The 26,346-nt window shown below is 36.5% G+C and overlaps 2 protein-coding genes across 8 annotated transcripts in view; one reads left to right on the top strand and one right to left on the bottom strand.

Annotated features, from left to right (window-relative positions):
- Positions 1–26,346, top strand: part of LOC120318650 (fatty acid amide hydrolase-like) — a 105,043-nt gene that overhangs the window by 53,077 nt on the left and 25,620 nt on the right. For 3 of the 6 annotated variants that reach the window (XM_039366549.1, XM_039366545.1, XM_039366550.1), the window contains 3 exons: positions 1,723–1,807; positions 9,396–9,483; positions 15,979–16,843. In XM_039366549.1, coding sequence (XP_039222483.1) covers positions 1,723–1,807; positions 9,396–9,483; positions 15,979–16,089 — 284 coding nt within the window. In that variant the 3' untranslated portion in view covers positions 16,090–16,843. Of the gene's footprint in view, positions 1–1,722; positions 1,808–3,571; positions 5,633–9,395; positions 9,484–15,978; positions 16,844–26,346 lie in introns of those variants that run through there. The other 3 variants (XM_039366546.1, XM_039366547.1, XM_039366548.1) reach the window with 2 other exon arrangements.
- Positions 18,258–26,346, bottom strand: part of TMEM39A (transmembrane protein 39A) — a 34,080-nt gene continuing 25,991 nt past the window's right edge. Inside the window, exons 8-9 of one of the 2 annotated variants that reach the window (XM_039366553.1) lie at positions 20,409–20,529; positions 18,258–20,206 (exon numbers count right to left, since the gene is read on the bottom strand). In XM_039366553.1, the coding sequence (XP_039222487.1) occupies positions 19,973–20,206; positions 20,409–20,529 (355 nt within the window). In that variant the 3' untranslated portion in view covers positions 18,258–19,972. The remainder of the gene's footprint in view (positions 20,207–20,408; positions 20,530–26,346) is intronic. The other variant, XM_039366552.1, reaches the window with a different exon arrangement.

Here is a 26,346-nt window from a genome sequence, read left to right as displayed (position 1 = left end):
GCCTATATGCAACAGTATACACAATCTGAGATGGAAGAAGAAGTTACTGATCAATTGAATTCTGGACTGGATTATGAGCTGATATTGGAAAAAATATTGGAAATGACAGAGGAGATGAAGTCATGGAGAAAAACTAAAGATCATCTTCTAGAATCACAAGCTGAGCCCCAAATTTTAAAAGACCAATCTACAGGCCAAGAAGAAGCTTATATGCAACAGTGTACACAATTTGAGATGGAAGAACTCACTGATCAATTGAACCTTGGAAAAATTCTGGACCCAAAATCCCAGATTGAGACCTTAAATAACTTTATAAATCAACTAACTTTATAAATCAACTAACTACTACAGAGGAGGATATTTCACAAGTCTATCTACAAATGGAGAACTTTGAAGATCAAAAAATGACTATAAGTGAAGTTCTCCCATTGCCAAAATTAACAGGAATTGACAGCCAGACGTGATCGATTGAAATTCATGACAACCTGGATAAGCAAGCTGAAATTATAATATGGAATAAAATGGATTATACTGCGTATATGATACTGGAAGAAGGGGAAGAGAATTTTGATCAGATTTGTTGATAAACATTAGTACTCAAATATTGAGATTTGATGACATAGAAGCGACAGTATGGAAACCAGTTTGGTATAGAAAAAAAGCCAGAGTTAGATTTAAAAATGTGATTTAAAATTTTAATTATTGGGTCAAAAAGGCTTTAGAAATTTGGACTGATTGGACAATCTAATTGAGTAAATGAAAGCAGTAAGATAATAATTGGTGTAATAATATGTCTGTCTTAGATACGATACTTAATTTGGTTGAGAGTTAAATTTTACTTAACAGGGTGAAATGATTCTTTTTTTGTTTTTGTTTTACTCTGTTTATATAGAAAACTATTTTGTAATAGCAGAAGAATTAGAGAGATCTATGATAAGAGAAGAAAGGGTATTAATTAATGATGTATCAAATTAAAAGATGGAATATATGTGAAAATATTAGAATGTTATTCTTGGAATATTATGTGTTTAGAAGGGATACCCAAAATTTTATTAATATGTTTGTTTAAGATCAGTTGGAATATTTTAATTGAAATTAGTGGAGCTTAAAAGCAAGAGTGATTTATGTAGATGGAATAGTAGGGATGATTTTGTGGATTGATTGAATTTTAAGAAGAAATAGATTAAACTAAATTTGCTATATTATGTGAGGAAATAGAGGGGGGGATTTTTTTAAGGTAATAATTTTAGTTATATATACATGACTTGTTTTGTTATGATTGATTACCCTTTCACCACGATGTTTTCCTGAGCACTTTGATGTTAAAATTAAAAAAATCAATAAAATGTATAGTTAAAAAAAAAAGAAAAATAAAGAAGTGATGAGATCCTGCTCATTGGCCATGTCCAAGCAGAAGTGATATAACTATCAGTTCAAGATACTTAGATTTGATTTTATGAAGGTATATTGTTCTTTAAAAGCTGAAAACTCACATCATTGGGAGTCAGATGGAATATAAATTTAATAAGTTATTTACTAAAGCCATGCAGTTATTTATAAAATAATTATAAATTTATAAAGATGTGTATATTTTAAACAGTATATTTGAATTTCCAAAGACAACATAGTCAAAATGTCTTCGTTAAAAAACTATTTTAATAGAGTAGTATGATTTTTTATTCCTAATTGAAAAGTTCTGTATTTATTTTTGTTTTGTGTAAGGTACTGCATGTTGTGCCCCAGTGATCCATGAATCAGACCTCCTGACTGGATGTAGTGATGTTCAGACAACTCTACGGACCATGAGGTGAGAACAAGATTGTGTGCAATAAAAAAACAAAATGACATCTGCAAAATAATAAGACAAGAAGAGAATGAAATCAAGCTTCTAGGCCATCTTTTTGCTTGTTTTCCCCAATCAAGTATAAGATGTGGATGATACCTCCAAATCAGATTCCATATCTTCAAAGAGATATGAAGTCATAAACACTTCAGTTCCATTTCTTTAAAATAACTTTATTAGACTATAATTGCAACAGTAAAAACTGAAAGAATAGTAGAAAGAATAACAAATGCAAAGGAAGGAAGGAAAGAAGGAAAGGAAGAAATGACTTCCAAGCTTTATCACAAACACAAACAATTTTAGTAAGTTTTTAGCTGTTCGTTTACAATCAATGGTTTCTTCATCCCATGTACTGTTTCTTATAAACAAATCCAGTATTGTATTTTCTGAAAATAAGACCTGGTCTTATATATTTTTTGCCTCCAAAAGAGGCAGCAGGTCTTATTTTCGGGGGATGTCTTATTTTTCCTCTGACTCCTGCCTCGCCTTGCAGTGGTGGCACCAACAGCCCCATCCAGCAACAGCCTGCGTGATCGCTGGCCCACTTCTGTGGCTGCTGGCAGCTGCTCATGGCAGGAGGCTGTGTAACCCACTGCACTGTGCTGCTGTCACAAGACGAGGCAGGTGGGGGAGGGGGTGGAGTTGCCCAAGCACCCCATAGGTGCCCAAACACTTTTCTCCCAGAGGGAGACAGGAACCTTCGTCTACTTGCAAACAGGGCAGTTGGAAACCGAGACATTCACTCCGTTTCCAACCACCCCATAGGCACCCAAATACTTTTCGCCTGGATGGAGAAATGACAGAGACTGGAAGCTTCAACTGCTTGCAAATAGGGCGGTTGAAAATGGAGCAAATGCCTCGGATTTCCAAGCACCTTGTTTGCAAACAGACAAAGGTTCCATCTCCCTCTGGATTTAAAAGTGTGCGGCGCATCCGGATTGCCTGCCTCCCCTCCCCCCACCTCTGCCTCTGTTTTTTACTTACTTGCTCTGCACCATTGGGCCCTGCGTGCTTGCCACCGCTTGTGCTGGCCACACCCACCCCATGGACTTATTTTTGGGTAGGGCTTATATTAGGCCCACCCCAAAAAAATAAGGTTAGGGCTTATTTTTGGGGTGGGTCTTATTTTGGGGGAAACAAATAAACCAACTTTATATTATTTCCGTTTACTTCTATCAAACTTTATCTTTAGTCCATTTAGTAATATTGTAGAGCTTGATTTCTTTTTTACTCTTTCTGAAAAGGTTCAACCAACTTTAACAAACCTCTTTTGTAAATCTAATATAAAAGTATTAATCCAGGCCTTTCTCTTAGTTTATTATTTGTAATTCCCTTTTGATTTTTAAAGCATCAACCAATACCGTTACCTTGTTTGTAATTCCTTTTTGACTTTTAAAGCATCAACCAATTCTTTTGTATGTTTAATAAGATCTTTTTCCATGTCATTCTTGTAACTTATCATTTGTATATCCACTTTCAGTGCCAACTTAATTTCTGTCTTATCAAATAAAATTTGTTCCACTTCTGCCATTTCTTCCATAACCTCTTTTGGACACAGTTGATCGTTTTAAGTTCTGATTCCATTTTTTCAAATGTCTTTCAATATCTCCTATATTACAATATTTGGGTCATTCTGCAGCTGTGGGCATTCTCACATTTTTCTCCTTATCCAGAGAGGTTTGAACAGCTGATCTACTCACAACTGTTCATTTTTCACTGTGGTTGTAGGTTTCACATCTTCAGTCTGCCATTAGTTAAACTATTTTGTTTGGAGAGAAAGTCTGCCAAACATCATCCTTCCAAGGAATTTCTGACTAGTCTTGCTGAGAGTTTCCTCCTAGAGTTGAAGATACAAACTGTCCTTGACTTTGGCTAATCAATATGGAAGATTTAATCCTGAAGTATGCATATGTGCATGACAGTATGTCTTGGGACTTCAAGAAAACTGATTTTAATACACTTAGCAATATCAATGAGAAAAGTGGCTCAAGATTGGTATGTCCTTAAAAAAAATCATATACAATTCTAATTAAAGCTAGGCAAGATAGTTAAGGAGTTCAGAGCACAAGTAGTGTTTCATCTGTACTTCCAGCAAAAGGTCAACATCCAATGAGGGAAAAAGGATTTAGAAATGAACCACTGGGTGGCTTCCGGTTCTGGATCGCGTCATCAGCAGGCGTGCGGAGAGACTGCTCTCCCCGCCGTCCGGTTTCCCTTCTTCGGGAGACCCTGGAAAGAGTTGAAAGCCACCCTCCGTTTGATCTGAGGCAGCTCCTCAGGACCGAAGAAGAAAAGAGTGTCTATTAACATGGCTGCTCATTAAGTCGCACCAGCTGAAAGCCAAATTTAGATCTAAGCACAATGAAGCACTGTGGAGGATTCGGGTGAGAGCCTTCCTTTCCTCTTTGTTACCCTAATTACCTTCTTGTGAAAGCCTTTTCAAACCTCTCCCCTGCTTTCAATGCAGCAGCGTTTCTATACTTGGGAATTTAAACGTTGAAGGAAAGAAAAGAATAAGTAATTTTAATAACTAAATAACTGGATTTTTGATTTTCGGATACCTTTGGGATTTTAAAAGATCTAATTACTGAGACTTATTATTTCTCTAACCATTTATTTTGGAAAATATCCTCTTTTTCAGCTTTTTTAAATCAAATAAAAGACTAATTGGTGTTTGGGAAAAGATTTTGTGGTTGAAGGGGGACCTCTTGTGGCGAAAACTGGCACAGCAATTGACTTTTTTCTCTCTCTCTTTTTCAATTGTGAGGCCTGTTGCCTCTCTTGATTTGCCCTTCATACTATCAAAAAAGATAAGATTTGGAAACAGCTGGGTGGTGAAAACAGCTTTAGAAAGCGTGGAAGTGGGCATTGGCTGATCTTTACTAAACATAGTCTCCATCAAAAGACTATCACTAATCACCATGGAAATGGAGGGAATCTACCCACAACTTAATTATAAACTTATACTTCAAAAAATTCTTGAAGTCACCGAGCTAATAAAATCCTGAATGAAAGCCGAAGATGTTTTCACCTAACTACAGATTGAATCCCAGACCCCAACTGTTCGACTTACAAGCCAAAAAATAATAGAAGAGGAACAATTTAACATCAAAGAGGATTTTACTCAACAGCATGTACAACTTATGGATAACTTTGACAAACAGTTTGTTTGAGGGTTAAGCAGCTTTTCTTTTAGAGATTTTGACTGATCTTAGAGATATTGACTAAGGATATTTAGGATTCAGATTTATAATGGAAATTAAAATAATTTGTTAAATTATAGCCTTAATGGTTATAGGGAAATGGATTTGTGATAATGAAAGATATGTTATTAGTATATGAGGAGTTATTAGGATGAGAAATAGAATATACTGGTGAATAAAGAAAGAATTTAAATTTTGGAATAATATTTGTATTTCAGTCACAAGAATTAGTTTATAATGAAATGAGGGAAACTAAACTTATCTGAATTATAAATAGTGATTATAAAAGGTTAAATTGGAATATGACAACTGGAATGAAATAAAATCTAAAAACAGGACTTGGATATGTATAACTAAAATGTTATTGATAAATGCATACATTGATTGAACTTTAGCTAGAAAAGTACTAATATGAATGTGTTATAATAACTAAGGGAAATAGAGAGGGAGCCTTTATTGATGTAAACTGAGATATCTATGTATCACTCTGTTATTGGATTATTGATTACTCTATCACCACGCTGCTTCCTAATTACCTGGTTGTTAAAATTTGAAAAATTAATAAAATTTGTTAAAAGAAAAGAAATGAACCACTGGATCAAGGGTTGATGCTGCCAAGAGAACTTCGGATTCCTAGACCAGGGTCTGCATTACCTATGAAAAGGACTTCTGGCAAGGGGTGGACTGCACCTCACAAGAACTCTGAAGAATGTATTTGGAAAAAGACTGCTCAGCTTATCTGAAGGGCTTTAAACTAAAACTGAGGGGGGAGGGTGATCAATCTTTAGGATCTTTAGGACCTAATCCCAAGTATAAACCCCAAGGGAATCAATCAAACAAGGTAGAGAGGTATGGGAAGGAATAAAAACTCAGTTACAAACTAGGAGATGTAGGAAGCATATCCAGGGTCGGCCATGAAAGACTCATGCTATACGCTAATGCTCAAAATTTGGGGAACAAACAGGGTGAACATGAAGTACTAGTACATGAGAGCGGGTATGATATAGTTGCCATTATTGAAACTTGGTGGGTTGAAATGACTGATGGAAGGATATAAAGTGTTCAAAAGAAACAGACCTAACAGAAGAGGTGGAGTTGCATTATATGCAAGAGATCATTACATCTCTACAGAAATGCATAAAACCAAGGGTGAAACCTTTCTAAAATGCATATGGGTTAATATAAAAGAAAAAAAAATGACATTGCCATACAGACTACCGAATCAGGTAGAAATACAGATAGTCCTCGACTTAAAACAGTTCATTTAGTGACCACTCAAAGTGACAACAGCACTGAAAAAAGTGACTTATGACCGTTTTCAAACCTATGATCATTGCAGCATTCCCATGGTCATGTGATTAACAACCATGTTACTAATTTAACAACTGCAGTGATTCACTTAACAACTGTGGCAAGAAAGATTGTAAAATGGGGCAAAATTCACTTAACAGCTGTCTCACTTAGCAACAGAAATTTTGGGCTCAATTATGTTTGTACATCAAGGAATATCTGTAGATGAATTTTTGCTAACAAGTGCAAGTAGGAAACACACCGCAGTAGTAATGGGGGACTTTAACTATCCTGACATCATCTGGGATAAAAACTCTGCATCAGGTAGAACGGGTCCCCAATCCATGGGCCACAGCCCGGTAGTGGGCCATGGCCTGTGGGCCGCGGGACAGGCTGGCCAGTGTACGCACGTATGTGTGCACACACAGTCGCCCTAGTGCTGTTGGTGTGGGATACAAAAACGGCATGAAAACGAGGCATTGCGCCTCACAAGAATGGAGCAGGGCTAGTGAGTATCATTTGGGCGGCTAGCCCCGCCCTGTTTGCATTGCATGCCTGCTCGCAGCCCTGTGCATGCATGTGCACATGCGCGTGTCTAAAATGCTTCCCCCTCCTTTTCCCTCCAGTCTGCTAATTGAGAAAGGTTGGTGACCTCTGAGGTAGAAAATCAAACAGGTTCATGACCAACCTAGCTAATAATTTTGTTATCCAAAAGATAGAGGAGGGAACTAGAGGGTCAGCTATACTAGACTTAATATTTACTAACAGAGATGAAATGATAGAGGGAATTGAAGTTGCAGGAATTTTGGGAGAGAATGACCATGTCATATTAGAATTCAATATAATGCAGACACAAGCAACAGAAAGCTAAGGCTCAGAATGAACTAAGACTTGCAACCAATGTCAAAAATGATTTAAAAAATTTATTTCAACATATAGAAATACAAGAAAAAATTAAAGAAACAGTCGATCTACTAATGGGAGAAGATGGCAAGGAAGTTTTTTTGCATCTGTCATAATACAAAATGAAAAAAATAGCCCAACCTACCAAAAACAGAACTAGGAATTCAAATTAAAATAGGAAAAAATATGATAAGAGAACATCGTCTGCCCTAGACGAGTTCAAATCACCAGGACCTGATGGATCGCATCCCAGAGTTCTGAAGGAGCTGGCAGACGTGATCTCAGAACCACTGAACTATATCTTTTCAAAGATCCTGGAGCATCGGGGAACTACCACAGGACTGGAAAAAAGCTGATATGGTTTCCATCTTCAAAAAAAAAAAAAAAAAAAAAAGGGGGGGAGTGGGGAAACAGATCCAGGAAACTACAATCAGCCTGACATTAATAGCTGGGAACATCAAGCAACAGATCTGTGAACACCTAGAAGCAAGCAAAATTATAACTAGAAGCCAAGCTGGGTTTGTCGAAAACAGATCAAGCCAAACAAACTTTATTTCATTCTTTGACAAAGTGACTAAATTAGTGGACCAGCGAAATGTTGTGGACATACTATACTTAGATTTTAGTAAGGCATTTGACAAAGTAGTCCACAACCTACTTATTGGTAAACTAAAAATATATGGGACAGACAGCATCATCGCCAGGTGGATTTGTAACTAGCTGACAAATCACACTCAACATGTCTTAAATAGAATTGCATCTACATGAGGGTACCTTAAAAGTTCTGTCTTAAATCTAGTCTTCAATATCTTCGTAAACGATTTAGGTGAGGGAATAGAAAGGGAACTCATCAAATTTTCAAATGACACTAAGTTGGCAAGAATAGCCAATACCCCAGAACATAGGGTCAAAATCCAGATGGATCTCAACAGCCTTGAACACTAGGCCCTATTTAATAAAATGAAATTCAGTGTAGAGAAAAGTAAGGTTTTACACTAAGGCAAAAAAACCCAAATGTGGAAATACAGATTAGGTGAAACTTTGCTCAATAGCAATAACTGTAAGAGGGATCCTAGTGGACAATCAGTTAATATGAGCCAGCAGTGTGCTGCAGCCTCCAAAAAAAGCCAATGCAATCCTAGGTTGCATTAACAGAGGGATAGAATCAAGATCAGGTGAAGTGTCAGTACCGTTTTGTAAGTGCTTGGTAAGACCAGACATGGAATACTGCATCTAGTTTTGGCCACCACAATATAAAAAAGATATAGAGTCTCTGGAAAGACTTCAGAAAAGAGCAACAAAGATGATTAGGAGGTTGGTGGCAAAAATGTATGAAGAATGGTTGCAGAAATTGGGTATGTCTAGTCTAGTGAAATGAAGGACTAGGGGTGACATGATAGTGTTCCAATATTTGAGGGGCTGCCACAAAGAAGAGAGGAGTCAACCTATTTTCCAAAGTACCAGAAGGCAAAACAAGAAGCTATGTATGGAAACTAATCAAGGAGAGAAACAGCCTAGAACTAAGGAGAAATTTCCTGAACAGTGAGAACAATAAACCAGTGAAATGGCTTGCTTTCAGAAGTTGTGGGTGCTTCCTCACAGGAGGCTTTTAAAAAGAGATTGGACAGTCATTTGTCTGAAATGGTATAGGACCTCCTGCTTGAGCAGAGGGTTGGAATAGAAGACCTCCAAGATCCCTTCCAACTCTGTTATTCTGTTACTCTATTCTGTTAAGAGAGAAGCCATTGTGGTTACACAAAAACAGTATCATCATTTGAAAAAGGAATATTTAGTTCTATGATTTATTTATATTGTATTACATTTGTATTGCATCTTTCTCTAAAGATATCTTCTCAGAATTATCCTTTCTGTTCTGTTTGATGTGTGGAAAGTATGACATAATTTTGGCCTATTTATCCTTTAAAATTCTTTTTATTTAAATGTATTTGTTGACTACTTAACTCTTGGATTGCTCCTGCTTGGCTGTACAGCAGCTATTAAAACCATCTCTGTTAGTTAGAATTGTAAGAAGAAACATGTTCTTTGTGCTTTGCCAAATACATTCAGAGAGGCTTGGATTTACAATATGCAGAGAGAACATACTTCTTTTCCAAAATTTTTCTCATTATTAATACTGTTTTCATTGATCTTTCCAGATTCATGCAGTTGGCGAATTTGACAGGAATTCCAGCCCTAGTGGTACCAGTTGGATATACAATTTCAGGGCTTCCCATTAGCCTTCAGGTAAGTTATTACCTTCTGTACTTTGATGTGAATTCAGTGAACCCAATTAAGAATAATTTTCTTTCTGATTAATTCATCCATCTACATTCATGCAGTTTCATTTTTTTCAATTTCTGAATCCCCCTCAAATGTGGCAATATCCTTTCCTAGCATTTGCTAGGCCAATAATCACAGACGGTGAAAATATGCTTTGCATTTCTAGGAAATCCTACTGAAACTCACATAGATTAACTTACGGCTACAATTGAGCCCCAAATTTCTGTTGCTAAGTGAGACACTTGTTGAGTTTTGCCTCATTTTACAACCTTTCTTGCCACAGTTGTTAAGTAAATCACTGTAGTTGTTAAGTTAGTAACATGATTGTTAATTGAATCTGGCTTCCCTATTGATTTTGCTTGTCACAAGTTCGTGACCATATGACCCTAAGATACTGCAACTGTCATAAATAGCATCTGGATGTTGATTACATGGTCATGAAGATGCTGAAACAGTTGTGTGAAACAGTCATAAGTGACTTTTTTTAGTGCTGTTGTAACGTCCATTGGTCACTAAACAAACTGTTGTAAGTTGAGGACTATCTGTATCTTCTTCCATCTTCTTTTGCAAATTCAGGGAAGCAAGTAAAATGCATTATTTAGTCAAATATAAAATGCTAATGCCTTTTATTTAGGATGAGACTCTACTGCTCTATTTGTTTACTTAACTTTTCAAAAACAGAAAGGTATCTGCTTTCTCTTACAAAAGCTTATAGCTTGCAGAAACAGTATTGAGGTATGTGTATGGATTTTTAAAAAGGGAAATTGGGATGTTGTCCATCACCTAGAAAGGGAGTTAGTATACCATATCATTCCTGATATTCCTAACGTGTTGACAAAAGCACCTACCCAAATACTTGTGAATAACCTGTGACCAGTTTTGTTTCAAACATATACTAATGACCAGGTCGCTCAGCATCCATTCGAAGTTATAACCAATTTCACCAAAACTATTTACGACTTGGATTCAAAATTCTGACAGTTGGCTGCTCACCACTCCCTGCAATCAAGAAATTGCACTTTGGGTATTCGGCAACTGGCCCACATTTGCAGCATTATGTTACTGTGGTTTATATTTTTTGCCAGAAACTGATACTTCCAGTTACCAGCAAAAAACACCCATTGTGGACAATGGATTCACTTAACAATTATGTAATTCACTTAATGACCACTGCAAAAACATTGTAAAATTGGTTGTGGTCATGTTGCAATCCACTTAATTACCAACATGACTTAACGACTATAATTCTGGGCTCAATTATGGTTGTAAGATGAGGACTACATGTAGATATATGCATAGCAAAGCCCATCTTGGTCTGAGCTATTGGTAATCTCCAATATCAGATAATCTAGGATCCAATGACTTTGCATTGTAATGAGAGTGAATTTGGCCTAGTGGGAGGTCAGAGTTCTAGTCTTACCTTAACCACAAAAGCCAACTGTGTGATCTTGGAGATCAATTCATCTCATGGGGTTGTTGTTGGGAAAGTAGGAGGAGGAAAGTATATTGGCTATGTTCACTGTCTTGAGTTATTTGTAAAAATAATAAAGATGGGATATAAATAACTAAATAAAAATTATATCATGGCTTCCACTTTTGATAGCATTCCAGCCATCTTTGCAGTGGGTAGCTAGCTGTCATTCTTTAAGTGTGTGTGAATTGATCAGATTAGACCAGGGATAGGCAACCTTGGCTCTTTTATGACTCGTGGACTTCAACTCCCAGAATTCCTGAGCCATAAGTCCATGAGTCATAAAAGAGCCAAGGTTGCCTACCCCTGGGTTAGACCTATCAGACTGGAAGAGAGTGGTAGGCTTAAACATCCTTTTCCTTTCCTGTTTTTTTAATCCCTTGTTTACTCTTTGGGAAGTAAGAATTTTAAAAAAGAAGACAAATAGATTAGAGCACTTAGAGGAGCCCCATTTTGTAGGACGCTTTATGCTTTTATCTCTGTATCTGATCTCAGAGGACAGGAAAAATAACTCTCTATTCAGAGTGCATGATAAACCCCAGCGGGACTAATTAACATACAATTGACCTACCTGAGTATGGGACTTTTACAAGATTGATCCTGACCTGGAAATGAGTGGGTTTCTAACTTTGCAAAAAATGTTGCATCTATTATGTAAGGAAGGGTAATTCTGTACTTGATTATTATAATGCCTTTAAAAAATGGTCAAAAGTTAAGTTTTCTAAATATAGCTGTGGCAATTCTAATTGAGATAAAGTATTCTGATTATATTTTGGTGACCTGGTTTGGTTTGGAGCCAGTGAAAAACATTGATTTTAATCTATACATTTTTGGAAAACCTGGGCCACTGGTTCCTAATGCAAAGCCTCCTTTCTTTTCTTTACACCACAAAAACATTTTTAATGTCCCCTATTCTGGAGCCTGGAAGATGACTTTAAAAAAAATGGATCTCTATCCCTACCTCCAGAATTGTGCGTATTAGGACAGTTTGCATGAGCCTTACATTTATTTCAATAGAAGACCCGTTTTTCAATTATTTTTGCATTTCCAGTTTTGAAAAAAATCTTATTTTGGTTTTCACTGAGAAACCTAATCCTTGTACATGCTGATGTAATTAATAATATACTGTATGTCCTGTGAATTTTTAAATTGTATGTTATTGGTTAAAATGTATAATACAGGTAGTCCTCAACTTACGACAATTGAGCCCAAAATTTATGTTGCTAAATGAGAAATTTGTTAAGTGAGTTTTGCCCCATTTTCCTTGTTGTTGTTAGTTGCGAAGTTGTGTCCGACCCATCGCGACCCCATGGACAACGTTCCTCCAGGCCTTCCTGTCCTCAACCATCTTCTGGAGTCCATTTAAGCTCATGCCTACTGCTTCAGTAACTCTATCCAGCCACCTCATTCTCTGTCGTCCCCTTTTTCTATTGCCCTCAATCTTTCCCAGCATTAGGCTCTTCTCCAGTGAATCCTTCCTTCTCATTAGGTGGCCAAAGTACTTGAGTTTCAGTTTCAGGATCTGGCCTTCTAAATAGCAGTCAGGGTTGATCTCCTCTAGGACTGACCGGTTTGATCGCCTTGCAGTCCAGGGGACTTGAAGGAGTCTTCTCAAGCACCATAGTTCAAAGGCCTCAATTCTTTTGCGCTCAGCCTTTCTTATGGTCCAACTTTCACATCCATACATTGCAACAGGGAAAACCATGGCCTTGACTATACGTACTTTTGTTGGCAGGGTGTTTTTGTTTTTGTTGTTTTTGCTTTTTAGTATGCTGTCTAGATTTGCCATAGCTTTTCTCCCCAGGAGCAAATGTCTTTTAATTTCTTGGCTGAAGCCCCTATCTGTGGTGATCTTGGAGCCCAGGAAGATAAAATCTGTCACTACCTCCATTTCTTCCCCATCTATTTGCCAGGACTTGAGAGGGCCGGATGCCATGATCTTGGTTTTCTTAATGTTGAGTTTCAAGCCAACTTTTGCACTTTCCTTCTTCACCTGCATCAAGAGGCTCTTTAGTTCCTCTTCACTTTCTGCCATTAGAGTGGTATCATCTGCATATCTTAGGTTGTTGATATTTCTCCCGGCAATCTTAATTCCAACTTTTGATTCATCTAGCCCTGCCTTTCTCATGATGTGCTCTGCATATAAGTTAAATAGGCAGGGCGACAGTATACAGCCTTGCCGGACTCCTTTTCCAATTTTGAACCAATCAGTGGTTCCGTGTCCAGTTCTCACTGTTGCTTCTTGACCCGCATATAGGTTTCTCAAGAGACAAATGAGATGGTCTGGTACTCCCATCTCTTTAAGAACTTGCCACAATTTGTTGTGATCCACACAATCAAAGGCTTTAGCATAGTCAATGAAGCAGAAGTAGATGTTTTTCTGGAACTCCCTAGCTTTCTCCATGATCCAGTGTATGTTGGCAATTTGATCTCTAGTTCCTCTGCCTCTTTGAAATTCTGCCTGTACTTCTAGAAGTTCTCGATCCACATACTGCTGGAGTCTAGCTTGTAGGATTTTAAGCATAACTTTACTTGCATGTGAAATGAGTGCAATGATGCAATAGTTTGAACATTCTCTGGCATTGCCTTTCTTTGGAATTGGAATGTAAACTGACCTTTTCCAATCCCGTGGCTACTGTTGAGTTTTCCAAATTTGCTGACAAATTGAGTGTAGCACTTTTACTGCATCGTCTTTTAAGATTTTGAATAGCTCAGCTGGAATACTGTCACCTCCACTAGCTTTGTTGTTGCTCAGCTTTCCTAAGGCCCACTTCACTTCACATTCTAGGATGTCTGGTTCGAGGTCAGTGACCACCCCATTGTGGTTATCAGGGACACTAAGCTCGTTCTTGTATAGTTCTTCTGTGTAATTTTGCCACCTCTTCTTAATCTCTTCTGCCTCTGTTAGGTCATGCCCATCTTTGCATAAAACGTTCCCTTCGTATCTCCAATTTTCTTGAAGAGATCTCTGGTTCTTTCTATTCTATTGTTTTCTTCTATTTTTTTTTTGCATGAAGAGGGCATTCTTTTCTCTTCTAGCTATTCTCTGGAATTCTGCATTAGTTGGGTGTATCTTTCTCTTTCTCCCTTGCCTTTCGCTTCCCTTGTTTCCTCAGCTATTTGCAAAGCTTCCTCAGACAGACATTTTGCTTTCTTGCATTTCTTTTTCTTTGGGATGGTTTTAGTTGCTACCTCTTGTACAGTGTTGCAAACCTCCATCCATAATTCTTCAGGCACTCTATCAGATCTAATTCCTTAAATTTATTTGTCATCTCTACTGTATATTCATCAGGGATATGATTTAGTTCATACCTGAGTGGCCTAGTGTTTTTCCCTACTTTCTTCAATTTAAGCCTAAACTTTGCAACGAGAAGCTCATGATCTGAGCCACAGTCAGCTCCTGGTCTTGTTTTTACTGACTGTATAGAGTTTCTCCATCTTTGGCTGCAGAGCACATGGTCAATCTGATTTCTGTGTTGACCGTCTGGTGATGTCCACGTGTAGAGCCGTCTCTTGGGTTGTTGGAAAAGAGTGTTTGCTATAACCATCATATTCTCTTGACAAAATTATATCAGCCTGTGCCCTGCTTCATTTTTGTACTCTAAGGCCAAACTTGCCTGTTATTCCAGTTATCTTTTGGCTTCCTACTTTAGCATTCTAATCCCCCATGATGATAAGAACATCATTTTTTGGTGTTGATTCTATAAGGTGCTGTAGGGCTTCATAGAACCAGCCAATTTCATTCTCTTCAGCACCAGTAGTTGGGGCATAGACTTGGACTACTGTGATATTGAATGGTTTGCCTTGGATTCGCACTGAGATCATTCTGTCATTTTGGGGATTGTATCCCAGTATTGCTTTTCCTACTCTTTTATTGACCATGAAGGCTACTCCATTTCTTCTGAGGGATTCTTGCCCACAGTAGTATATCTGATGGTCCTCTGAATTAAATTCACCCATTCCTGTCCATTTTAGTTCGCTGATTCGTAAGATGTCGATGTTCAGTCTTGTCATCTCTTGTTTGACCACATCCAGTTTGCCTTGATTCATGGATCTTACATTCCATGTTCCTATGGAGAAAAGATCTTTACAGCATCGGACTTTCCTTTCACCACCAGATGCATCCACAGATGAGCGTCCTTTCGGCTTTGGCCCAGTCGCTTCACTCTTTGTGGCGCTACTAGTACTAGCCCTCTGCTCTTCCCCAGTAGCATATTGAACACCTTCCGACCTGAGGGGCTCATCTTCCAGCGTCGTATCGTTTTGCCTTTTGGTACTGTCCATAGGGTTTTCATGGCAAAGATACTGGAGTGGGTTGCCATTTCCTTCTCCAGTGGATCACATTTTGTCAGAACTCTTTGCTATGACCTGTCTGTCTTGGGTGGCCCTGCACGGCATAGCTCATAGCTTCATTGAGTTGCGCAAGACCTTTTGCCACGACAAGGCAGTAATCCATGAAGGAGCCGTTTTCCTTACATTTGTTAAATGAATCACTGTAGTTGTTAAATTAGTAACACCATTATGTTAATCTGATTTCCCCACTGACTTTGCTTGTCAGGTTGCAAAAGCTGATCACATGACCCTGGGGCATTGTAACTATCATAAATGTGAGTCAGTTGTCAAATATCCAAATGCAAATCATGTGACCGTGGGGATGCTGTAATGGTGGTGTGAAAAATGGTCATGTCACTTTCTTCACTGCCATTGTAACTTTGAACAGTCACTAAGTGAATTGTTGTAAGCTGATGACTAGCTATACTTAGAGAAAGCACTTTTGTAATTGTTGCACAAATAATTGTAGTAATGATTTTCAAGTTTGTCTAGTTCTCCTTTGGTCCTAATTGTTCTACATCCAATGTCTCAAAGCTCTTTTTACAGCCGGAGATCAAATGAGTTTATAGCAACTATCACTGCCCCCTCCAGATATAGCCTAAGAAGGTAAAGTATCTCAGCAGTTTCTCATAGGTATCTTGCTGCTTCTTTCACAGGTGATGACAAAGTGGTGGAATGAAGAATTGCTGTTCCAGATAGGCCTGAAACTGGAGCAATTTCGTGGTACAATGGTTAAACCAATAATTTACTATGATATTCTGAGATAATATGGCTAGCTTCAAAATTCCCTAACACTTCCAGTTCCAATACAGTTGTCTGTTTAGAATATGAATGGCTTAAAGGAAGAGTTAGAAATGTTTTCAGGACAGATTCACTAGCTCCCATAAAAAATGCAGAGAAAATTAAATTGAAAAGAAACGGTAACTTACTAAAGGATGTAGAGTTCTATAGGTGTTTGCAGTGTTTACAATTTATACTGATATCAATTGTTTATAAACATCCAGATGCTGCAGATTTTTGGAATGGAGCAGATTCTATTTAGATACAATTTGTTTGAACGCACGTTAAATACTGTATGTGACATTTGCATTCAGGGTGTGTGTGTGTGTGTGTATAAAATAGCATAGTATTATTCTTGGTATGTTTCTTGCATGGAAAATAGACTTTCTTAGAAAGGGTGATGGGCATTTACAGATTTTTTTAAAAAACCCAACTCTGACAAAACTAACAATATATACCCTCTAATGATATCACACAACTGTATTTCTTTATAGTTCAGCAGAACATTAATTTCTTGCATCATAATGAAAGGAAAACATTTTACCAGTTCCTATAGGCTTGTGCATCTGTGTTCCTTTTCAAAGTGACAAAAAGCAATTGATTCAGAAAATATGATGGAAAATATTGAGAATACTGAGCTTATTGGCAATATTGAAAATATTGCCATCAATAATATAATATTACATGCAATGGATTTGTTCACTTATCCCAGAGTTTGAGATAAAGTTAATATTCAGAAAATTCTGGAAAGTGTCATTTCTTTTCCTGATCATGTGAATGTGGCCATTCTCAGGATTGGTGTGTCAGTTTTCCAAAGATTAATATTTTAAATTTGAAGTTTGGACATGCCTCAAAATTGTACTTAAGAAACCACTGTAAATAACATACACATTATCATTCTGAATCAAGCTAGCATTAGGGCAAACAATACTGAAGATATGATAAATTTTTCAGAAATAATCTTAGGATAGTTGCAAGTGCTGTCATAATAATCATCAGATTAGACTGACTTTTGGTTTTGAAGTTATCGGTGTATTGAAATGGGAGAATTCAAACCCTGGGTTGGATCTGGCACCACATTTTTAGTAGATGTTTACACTGAAAGGAGCATTTTTTTTAAAGAAAGAAGCATTTTTTTTCAGCCTTACCTTACACAATAGGCTGTTTTCAATGGACAGGAGGAGGGAGTACAAAGATAGTGGAGGTTTCCTTGAATTTAGGAGTGGTGGTCTCAAATTAATGTTAAATTGAACAATATGAGGGAGTAAGCCTCTGTAAGCAAGCAACTATTTTCCTTTATCGATTCCTTTGTAAATGTTCACAAAATTTGTGACTATCAGATTGAAAGTTACAATTCTGTCCTCCTTAATATATTGTTAATATTGTAAGAGAAAGACTGGTTTCCTAGAAAAGCCTTTCTGTTCTTCAACCTAAATAAAGTATTCTAGTATAAGGTAAATATAAAGCCCTTAGTTTATAGGTAGTCTTCAACTTACAACAGTTCATTTGTAACCGTTCAAAGTTAAAATAGCACTGAAAAAAGTGACATGACAATTTTTTCACACTTATGAATGCTGCAATACCTCCACAGTCACATTATCAAAATTTGGATGCTTGGCAATTGACTCATATTTATCATGGTTGCAGTCCTGGGATCATGTGATCACCTTTTGTGATCTTACAAGAAAAGTCAATGGGGAAGTAAGATTAATTTAAGAAGTGTTTTACTAATTTAACAACTGCAGATTCACTTAATAACAATGGCATAAAAGGCTGTAAAATGAGGCAAAATTCACTTAACAAATGCTTCACTTAGCAACAAAAAAATTTGGGCTCAATTGTGGTCGTACGTTGAGGACTACCTGAATTTATCTTTGCAAAAACTGTCAAAATCAAACATGGCATAGACTAATCCAATAAACAGGAAAAATGGAAACCATTCTCCCTGCAAGGTTTAGTTTTGTGTGTGTGTGTGTGTGTGTGTGTGTGTGTGTGTGTGTGTGTGTGTATTATGGAGAAAAATCATTCTTCATTATGGTCAAATTTCGTAATACTACTGGGACAAGGGCACCCAAAAAGGATTCTCAATCTCTTACAACATTATTTTTCCTGTTTTTTATGTATTTTAAATGGTATTTCTGTAGTTTTTTTTTTTTGTTTGTTTGTGCATGTGGGTTTTATTTTGCTACTAAACATTTTGTCATAATGCAGTATGGCCAAGAATATACCCCAGAAAAACAAGCAATATCTATAAGTAGGAAGTAAAAGTAATCATGTTTGTGATTATCACGCTTGTAATTCCATTAGAGAAAATAAATAAAATTAAGATTTTGCATACATAAACTACTACAGAGGACTTAATCCTCATTCCCAATTTGTCTATATTCTTTTCACTTTATAAAAAAAATGATAAGGTGCTTAATTTTGCTCTGCAATTCTATAGAGCTCATATTTTCTCCTGTGTACCCTGTCTAATCATTTTGTATAGTATTTTAAACAGAGACCTATAAAAAAATATTCATTAAAGCAAGGGAGAGGTAACTATTATGTGGTAGAACGTCTAGCCGGCATTCCATGACAGGTTATCTGATCCAGACTGTAAAATCTTGAGGTAAGAGCGTTATCCAGTTTTGTGTTGCCATCTAGTAGCCATCTAGATGTGTGCTGTTCACATTTGGTAACTCTTAATTCACAGAATGTTTTACAAAACAGCTGTTATGATTAGTCACAAAACATTCAGATCCCAGAACAAGTACTTGATTTATCCTTATTTCTGGGCCTATGGATATACGTTCAAAAAGAGGGACTAAGCTTTCTTTCTAAGATGCCTTAAGAGCTCTGAACATTCCTAGATGTTACTCAAGTCTAGTAGTTTGCAGAGGCCAGCCTCATTTAATTCCTTTTAATTAAAAACACTGCCAAAGAAGATGACCATGAACCCTAGTTGGATTACTCTGTTGCAAAACAAAGTATTGAAAACTTTGAGGATGCAGTTTAACATTGAAATGGTGGTTACTCCAACACTGGCAGATTTAAGAAGAGATTGGACAACCATTTGTCTGAAATAATACAGGGCCTTCTGCTTGAACAGGGGATTGGACTAGAAGACCTCCAAGATCCTTTCCAACGTTATTCTGATAAATAGCAATATAAAAGGTGTGCTAAATTAGTTTATCTTTCTTCCTTGCCTGCTAAGGAATCCCATGCAAGCTGGACATCACTTTGAGAATGTAGTTTAATAATGTGCAAAAACAATGATTTTGCCTATTGCATCATGTGATGTTGAATACTATTTTATTTTATTACTCTATGCTGCTTGAAGGTGTTACTAAAATTATTCTTTAAATGTGAGGGGGCTGGAGTTTTCTATCATGTAAAGAAGTTTAAAACAAACTGAAGCACACCATTACCATTTTAATGCTTTAAATATAAAACTTTTGGCAAGGGTTTTTGATAGCATGACCTTTTAAAAAGTTAGTGACCTTAAAATGGGACCCAGGAAGCTGCCCATGTCTTGTCCACAATAACTGTAAGCAATGGCCACCTTTGGCTAGATGTATAGCAAATAGGCAAGTCCTATATGTAAAACTGAGTTTTATGATGGCTAACCTGCATGCACAGTAAATAGAGGGACCACACATACAAAGCTCTTGCTTCACATAGATATATGTTGATATACAGTATAAACACAATGATGTCTTTATATAAAATAACCTTGTTTATAAAGCGACATTTAACTGCCACTTGGCCCTTCCCTACCCCACAAAAAACAGTAGTATACAAAATATAAAATATTTTTTTAAATATTTATAAACAGTTGCAAGGAAAAAAATATAACTGTATGAAAATATCCTTCCCTTCCTCAGATGTCTAATGGGCTTTTAACCCATAGCTGTTGAGTGGATAAGAATAGGCCTTGCCCAATACTATTCGGTCCCTCAGAAGTTTAAATAGGACATAATAGTTGCAGAAGAGTATCAGGGCCACGGAGAGTGTATGGTTCCACTTCTCTGAGCGAAGCAAGGAGTAGAGTTGATAACAGACCACACTGCCTTCTATGAGAATCAGCAGATTGAGAAGCCGTAAGGGATGGTGGAAGAGGAACTAGAAAAGGAAACAAAATGTATGTTTATAGAACTTATTAGCAGCATTATCTCTGAATAGCAAGGAAGAGCCACAATTTATTAACAAGATTCCTCCAACCTATGCTAGTTATTAATGAACTGTTGTAAAAGAACAAAATCTTTTAATCTCATGGTAGGAAGTATTTTATTCCCAGACCCTCAATAATCCGCTATATACTTACATAAAAGCGAGCATGAGACACATCTGAAGGCACAGCTACATTATAAGGTCCCACTGCTTTATATAAGCATCGACTATGTCGTACCAGCACTCCTTGTGGCCATATTGTGCTCTCAGACCAGCTATGGACAAAGAAAAAGATTTCATTATTACCAGAAAGCAAAACCAGATGAATAATTTCATTAAATAAATGTAGATGCCTTTTATATGCCTTATATTTAAACTTTTCTAGTTTTTTTTTATTAAAAAGTTTTTATTTTCCATTTATTCATACAAAATGCAATTAAATTCCTAACCATTGGTACTGCCTGCCCATTCCCCCCAGGCTGCGTCCACCCTCTCTAACCTTCCCCACATCCCTCCTCTTTCTCTCCTCCCCTCCTACTCTCTTCCCCTCCCCTTCTCCTCTAACCATCCTACTTCCTCCCTACTCCTTCCTCCCCTCTCATCCCTCTCACACACATGAATGCAGCATAGGGGAAATGCCCAAGCGTTTACCATGACTATATTATCATTACCCACCCACCCTCAACCCTCCCCCCCCCCCGCTTCCCAGAGCAGAGTACAGGGTTATTATTAAGAAAGTTAACAATAATAAGAAAAGAAAAGAAAAGAAAAAAAGAAAAAAGAAAAAAAGAGAAGAAAAAACATCATACTTAACCTTTAACTCCCCTTAAATTAAGTCATATAAACAAATCTCTACAACAGTTACTATAAAATTTACTCATAAAATAAATGAAACTTTATAGTCCCATATTTTTTCTGAATATAATCTATCCATCTTCTCCATACAATAATATATCTTTCTTGTGTATGATCCTTCAAATAAGCAGAAATTTTTGCCATTTCTGCAAAGTTAGAAACTTTAAATATCCATTCTTCTAAAGTAGGCAACGAGTCCTTCTTCCAATAGGAGCCTACTAATAACCTTGTTGCAGTTAATAAATTCAACACTAAAGTAGTTTCTTTGTCATTTAAATCCACAAAAATAATTGAGGGGTGAACTTTATCTTCCTTTTAAAAATCTTTTGAATGTTCCACCAAATCATAATCCAAAAAGCCTTTACCTTTTTACAATTCCACCAAACATGAAAATATGTCGCATCCATATTACCACATCTCCAACATTTGGGTTGTAAATTTGGATACATACAAGATAATTTTTTAGGATCTAAATGCCATCTGTAAAACATTTTATAAAAATTTTCCCTCAAATTTTGAGCTTGTGTAAATCTAACATTTCTAATCCAAATTGTCTCCCATAAGTCCAGTGGGATCGGATTCTGGATATTCTGAGCCCATTTAATCATACACTCTTTAACCAATTCTGTTTCAGAGTCTAATTCTATTAAAGCATTGTAAATTCTTTTTATATGGACCTCACTCTGATCTTTAATCTGAATAACAGATTTCCATCTTCTAGTGTTATTCCTTTTTTTATCTACAGTCCACCTGTCCACTATTTGTAAATATTGAAACCATGACTGTAGAATATTTTCTTGCCTTAATACATCTAGAGATTTTAAATGCCAATCCGAACCTGACCAAGTTAATAATTCTTTATACGAAATTTTATCAAAATTCATCCCCTTAGAAATCCCCTCAATTGCATGTCTAGGAATCCCCCAGATAGGTATTTTATAGTTTAACCTATAATAATACTTTTTCCAAACTCGAAGTAAGGCACTCCTCAAAATATGTGATTTGAAAGCCCGGTCCACTTTCTTATTAAAAATTAAATATGCATGCCAACCATACATTAAATCCCACCTTCAAGAACAAGAATATCCTTATTTGTTAAATTAAGCCAATCACTTATCCAAATTAAGGCGGCTGCATCATAGTATAATTTCAAGTTAGATGCTTTAAGTCCTCCTCTTTCTCGGGCATCTTGCAAAATCTTAAACTTAACCCTTGGTTTTTTCCCAGCCCAAATGAATTTATTGATACCCTTCTGCCATTCCTCCAAATTTACATCTTTTTTTAAAATAGGTATCATCTGAAACAAGAAAAGAAACTTTGGTAGAACATTCATTTTTACAGCTGAAATTCTCCCCAGCAATGACAATTGCTGTTTTTTCCAGTCATTTAAATCCTTTTGCACTTTTGCCCATAGTAATTCATAATTATTTTTATACAATTTTCCATTTGAGGCAGTTAAATATACTCCCAGATATTTAACCTTTTTCACCATCTGAAAACCTGTGGCTTTAACCAAACTTTCCTTGTCATTGGCTAACATATTCTTAGATAATATCTTAATCTTATGGTTATTGACTTTAAAACCAGAAACTTTTCCATACTGTGTTATAAGTTCTAATAGACAATCAACCGCTCTAATCGGTTGTTCCAAAATCAAAACCAAATCATCCGCAAAAGCCCGTAATTTATACTCATTTTTTCTCATCTTTATACCCTTGATTACCGTTGATTCCTGAATCTGGATCAACAAAATCTCCAATGTCAAAACAAATAACAATGGAGATAATGGACATCCTTGTCTTGTCCCTTTTTCAATATTAAAAGTCTCAGTCAATCCCCCATTAACAACAATTTGAGCAGATTGTTGCTGATATATAGCTTTAAGTGCATGTAAAAAATTATCCCCAAAATTCATTTTCTCTACCAGTGAGAATAAGAATTGCCAATCTAATTGATCAAAGGCTTTTTCAGCATCCAAAAATATAAAAGCCACAGGAATCTGATTGTTCTTATCCAAATACTCAATTAAGTTAATAATTTGTCTAACATTATATTTCATGTATCGCCCTGTTATGAATCCTGATTGATCACTGTGAATCAAATCCTTCATAACCTGCATTAATCTATTTGCCAAATTTTTTGTAAAAATCTTGTAATCTACATTTAATAATGATATCGGCCTATAATTCTTAGGCTCTGTAAGATCTTGATCCTCCTTCGGAATCAATGATATAAACACTCTTTTCCAAGAAGGAGGAACTTGTGCTCCCAGCAAGATACTATTAAAAACTCCTTTAATGGCTCCAACATTTCTTCATATAAATTTTTATAATACGTCGACGTCAATCCATCTGTTCCTAGAGACTTTCCCACCTTTAACTGCTTGATAGCTAAACCAATTTCCTCCACAGTAATTAAACAATTCATCCCATTTTGCTGTTCCTCAGAAAGTTTAGGAAAATGTACTGATTGTAAATATTTATCTATATCCATTCCCTTTATATTATCACTTGAGTATAGTTTTGTGTAAAAATCTAAAAAACTCTTTTTAATCAAATGCTGCTGAAAAACTTCAGTACCTTTATATTTTACTTTCTCTATAATCCTAGCCTTCTGTTTCTTTCGTAACTGATAAGCTAACCACCTCCCAGGCTTATTCACATTACAAAAAGTATTATGTCTCATATAACGCAAATTGGTAGCCACCTGATCTGCCATCAACATATTAAATTGTTCCCTAAGCATCTTTATAGAAACCTTTAAGTTATTATCAGTTGGATTAAGAGCAAGCGCTTCTTCTTTTATTTTAATCTCATCTTCTATTTCTCTACGTCTTTGTATCCTTTTATCCCTAGAAACTTTATTTAAATGAATTAAAATTCCCCTCATATACGCCTTGGTGTCCCAAACCATGGGCATCGATGTACCCTTATTCGTATTTAAAGCAAAAAACTCCTTTAAATACTCTTTACATTTTTGTACAAACTCTCCCCGGGTAAACAAATTCTCATTCAGTCTCCAAGGCCTTCTGTTCCCATCTTCCAAGTATAGCTCCATCCACACAGGACTATGGTCTGAAAGGGTCCTGGGAAAGATTTTTACCTTTCTCACCCTAGAAAGAAAATCACTAGTAATCAAAAAGAAGTCAATCCTTGAAAATGACTGGTGTCTATCCGAATAGAAGGTAAAATCTCTATCACTTGTGTTCCTTTCTCGCCAAATATCAATAAGTTCCAACTCTTCTTTCAAATCAAAAAAAGTTTTGGGTAATTTAGTTTGAGTAAAATTTTTTGAAGAGCTCTTTTTATCTATAGTTATATCCAAAACTCCATTCCAGTCACCCATCAAAATTACAGATTTATCTTCCCATGCAAAAGCTTATAGAATTGCTTCTGTTGTTGATTAGGGGCATATAATCCAACAATAAGAACTTTCTTGCCTTGTAACAGTAGTTCCACAAAGACATATCTTCCTTCAAGATCAACCTCAATTAATTTAGCCGATAAATTTTTCTTCACATAAATTACAACACCCCCTTTTTTCCCTGGAGCTGGAGCTATAAAATGTGATCCCAAATGAGAATTTGTCAAATATTTTGAGTCCTTTGAAGTTATGTGAGTCTCTTGCAAACATATCAAGTCATTATTATGTTGTTTTAAATAATAGAAGACCTTTCTCCATTTCTGAGGTGAATTTAAGCCATTAACATTCCAGGTCAGGAACTTGGCCATCTACACCGGCCTGAAGCCTTTGAAGCATAGCCTGAAGATCAACTGTCGAAGATCTTTTAGGTCTTGCCCCTCCCACAGGCTCTGCAGTAACCATTCCTACTACTTTATCGCCACTGTTCTGCTGCTGCTCTTTTTCTTTGCATTTATGGGCAGCTCGTGTCATCCTTTGATCTTTTATCTCAAGATTCTGTACAGGCAACAACACCGCTTGTTCCATGATCATCAATGAGGAAGCTCAATTATTCTTGTTTGTGGAGGTGAAGACGGTCTTGCCTTTAGAATAGAGTGATAGAAATCTCTTGCCTTTAAAACTGTAATTAATCTGTAACATATTCCATCATAATTCACTACTATTCCTCTTGGAATCTCCCATCTGAACTGGATTTGACGACGTTTTAACTCATCAGACAGAAAAGTAAAATCTTTTCTACCTCTTAAAATTTTTGGAGGTATTTCTTTTAAAATTATCACATATTGAGCTGCAATTTGAAACCTCTTTTTATAAAAAACCTATATAATTTCATTACAAGTAGATCTTCTGGAAAAGTAAATAACCACATCTCTTGGTAAATTTCTCTGTCTGGCAACCCGTGAGTTGACTCTGAAAATTTTTTCTATCTCATTCCCAACTTCTTCTGGTCTCCATCCAAGATTAAAAGCAATATCTCTAACAATAAGCATCTTCAAATCTTCCTGGGAATTTTCTTTCAATCCCCGGATACGCAATGCGAACTCCATTTCTCTATATTGTGAAATAGTTTGTTCATCCTGTGTAGCTTCTATCTTATTCTCCACTTCCTCCATTCTAAATTCCAGTTTTGCTGCATTTTCAGTAATCTCTTCCATCTTATCGTCAATCCTTTCAATATGTAGGGCAAGACCAGAAAACGCAAATAATATGTCTTCTCTGACTTGCTTGTTCTTTTTCTCCAATAATTCTTCTGTAATAGCCCTCTCTGCAATTATAAGATCTTTTACCTCCTCTTTAATATCCAAAGCAGTCATTTTTAAAGCCTCTTGTAAGTCTTTGAGAGAGATTGCAGGAGGAGGAGAGGGTGGGGGTGATTTTGGTTTAGACTGAAAAGCAGGCTGAGTCATTGGGGAGGAAATAGAAGCTTTAGGGACAGAGACCAAGCGTTTTGAAGCCATTCTGTTAAGTTCAAAGGAGCAACAGTTCTTTAAATAATAATAAAAAAAAGAGAGAAAGAGGAACAAAATTCTTGCCTCTATATTTAAAACATGAACTTTTAACTTTGTTGCAAAGTCAAACAAGAAAGACAGTCGCCATTTTCCTTTCACTTTCCCTTTCTTCAAAAGGGAAAGTAAACAAAGAAAAAAAAAGGGGGGGGGAAATGCTTGCAGGAGTTAAAGTCACAATCAATCTTAAATCCACTTTCTCCTGGTCTGCTCCGTCTGCATTTGAATGTTCACAGGCCTCCCAAAAAAGCAGATGTGGGAGCGGCGCCTTGCTTCATCACAGAACTTCAGGACAAAGACGTCCTGGAG

Source organism: Crotalus tigris, unplaced genomic scaffold (assembly GCF_016545835.1).
Source record: "Crotalus tigris isolate CLP2741 ecotype Arizona unplaced genomic scaffold, ASM1654583v1 scf7180000020347.5012614909:4044961, whole genome shotgun sequence".
Classification (NCBI taxonomy): domain Eukaryota; kingdom Metazoa; phylum Chordata; class Lepidosauria; order Squamata; family Viperidae; genus Crotalus; species Crotalus tigris.
The sequence above is the reverse complement of the archived record's forward strand: the minus strand, read 5'-3'. Positions and strand labels throughout refer to the sequence as shown.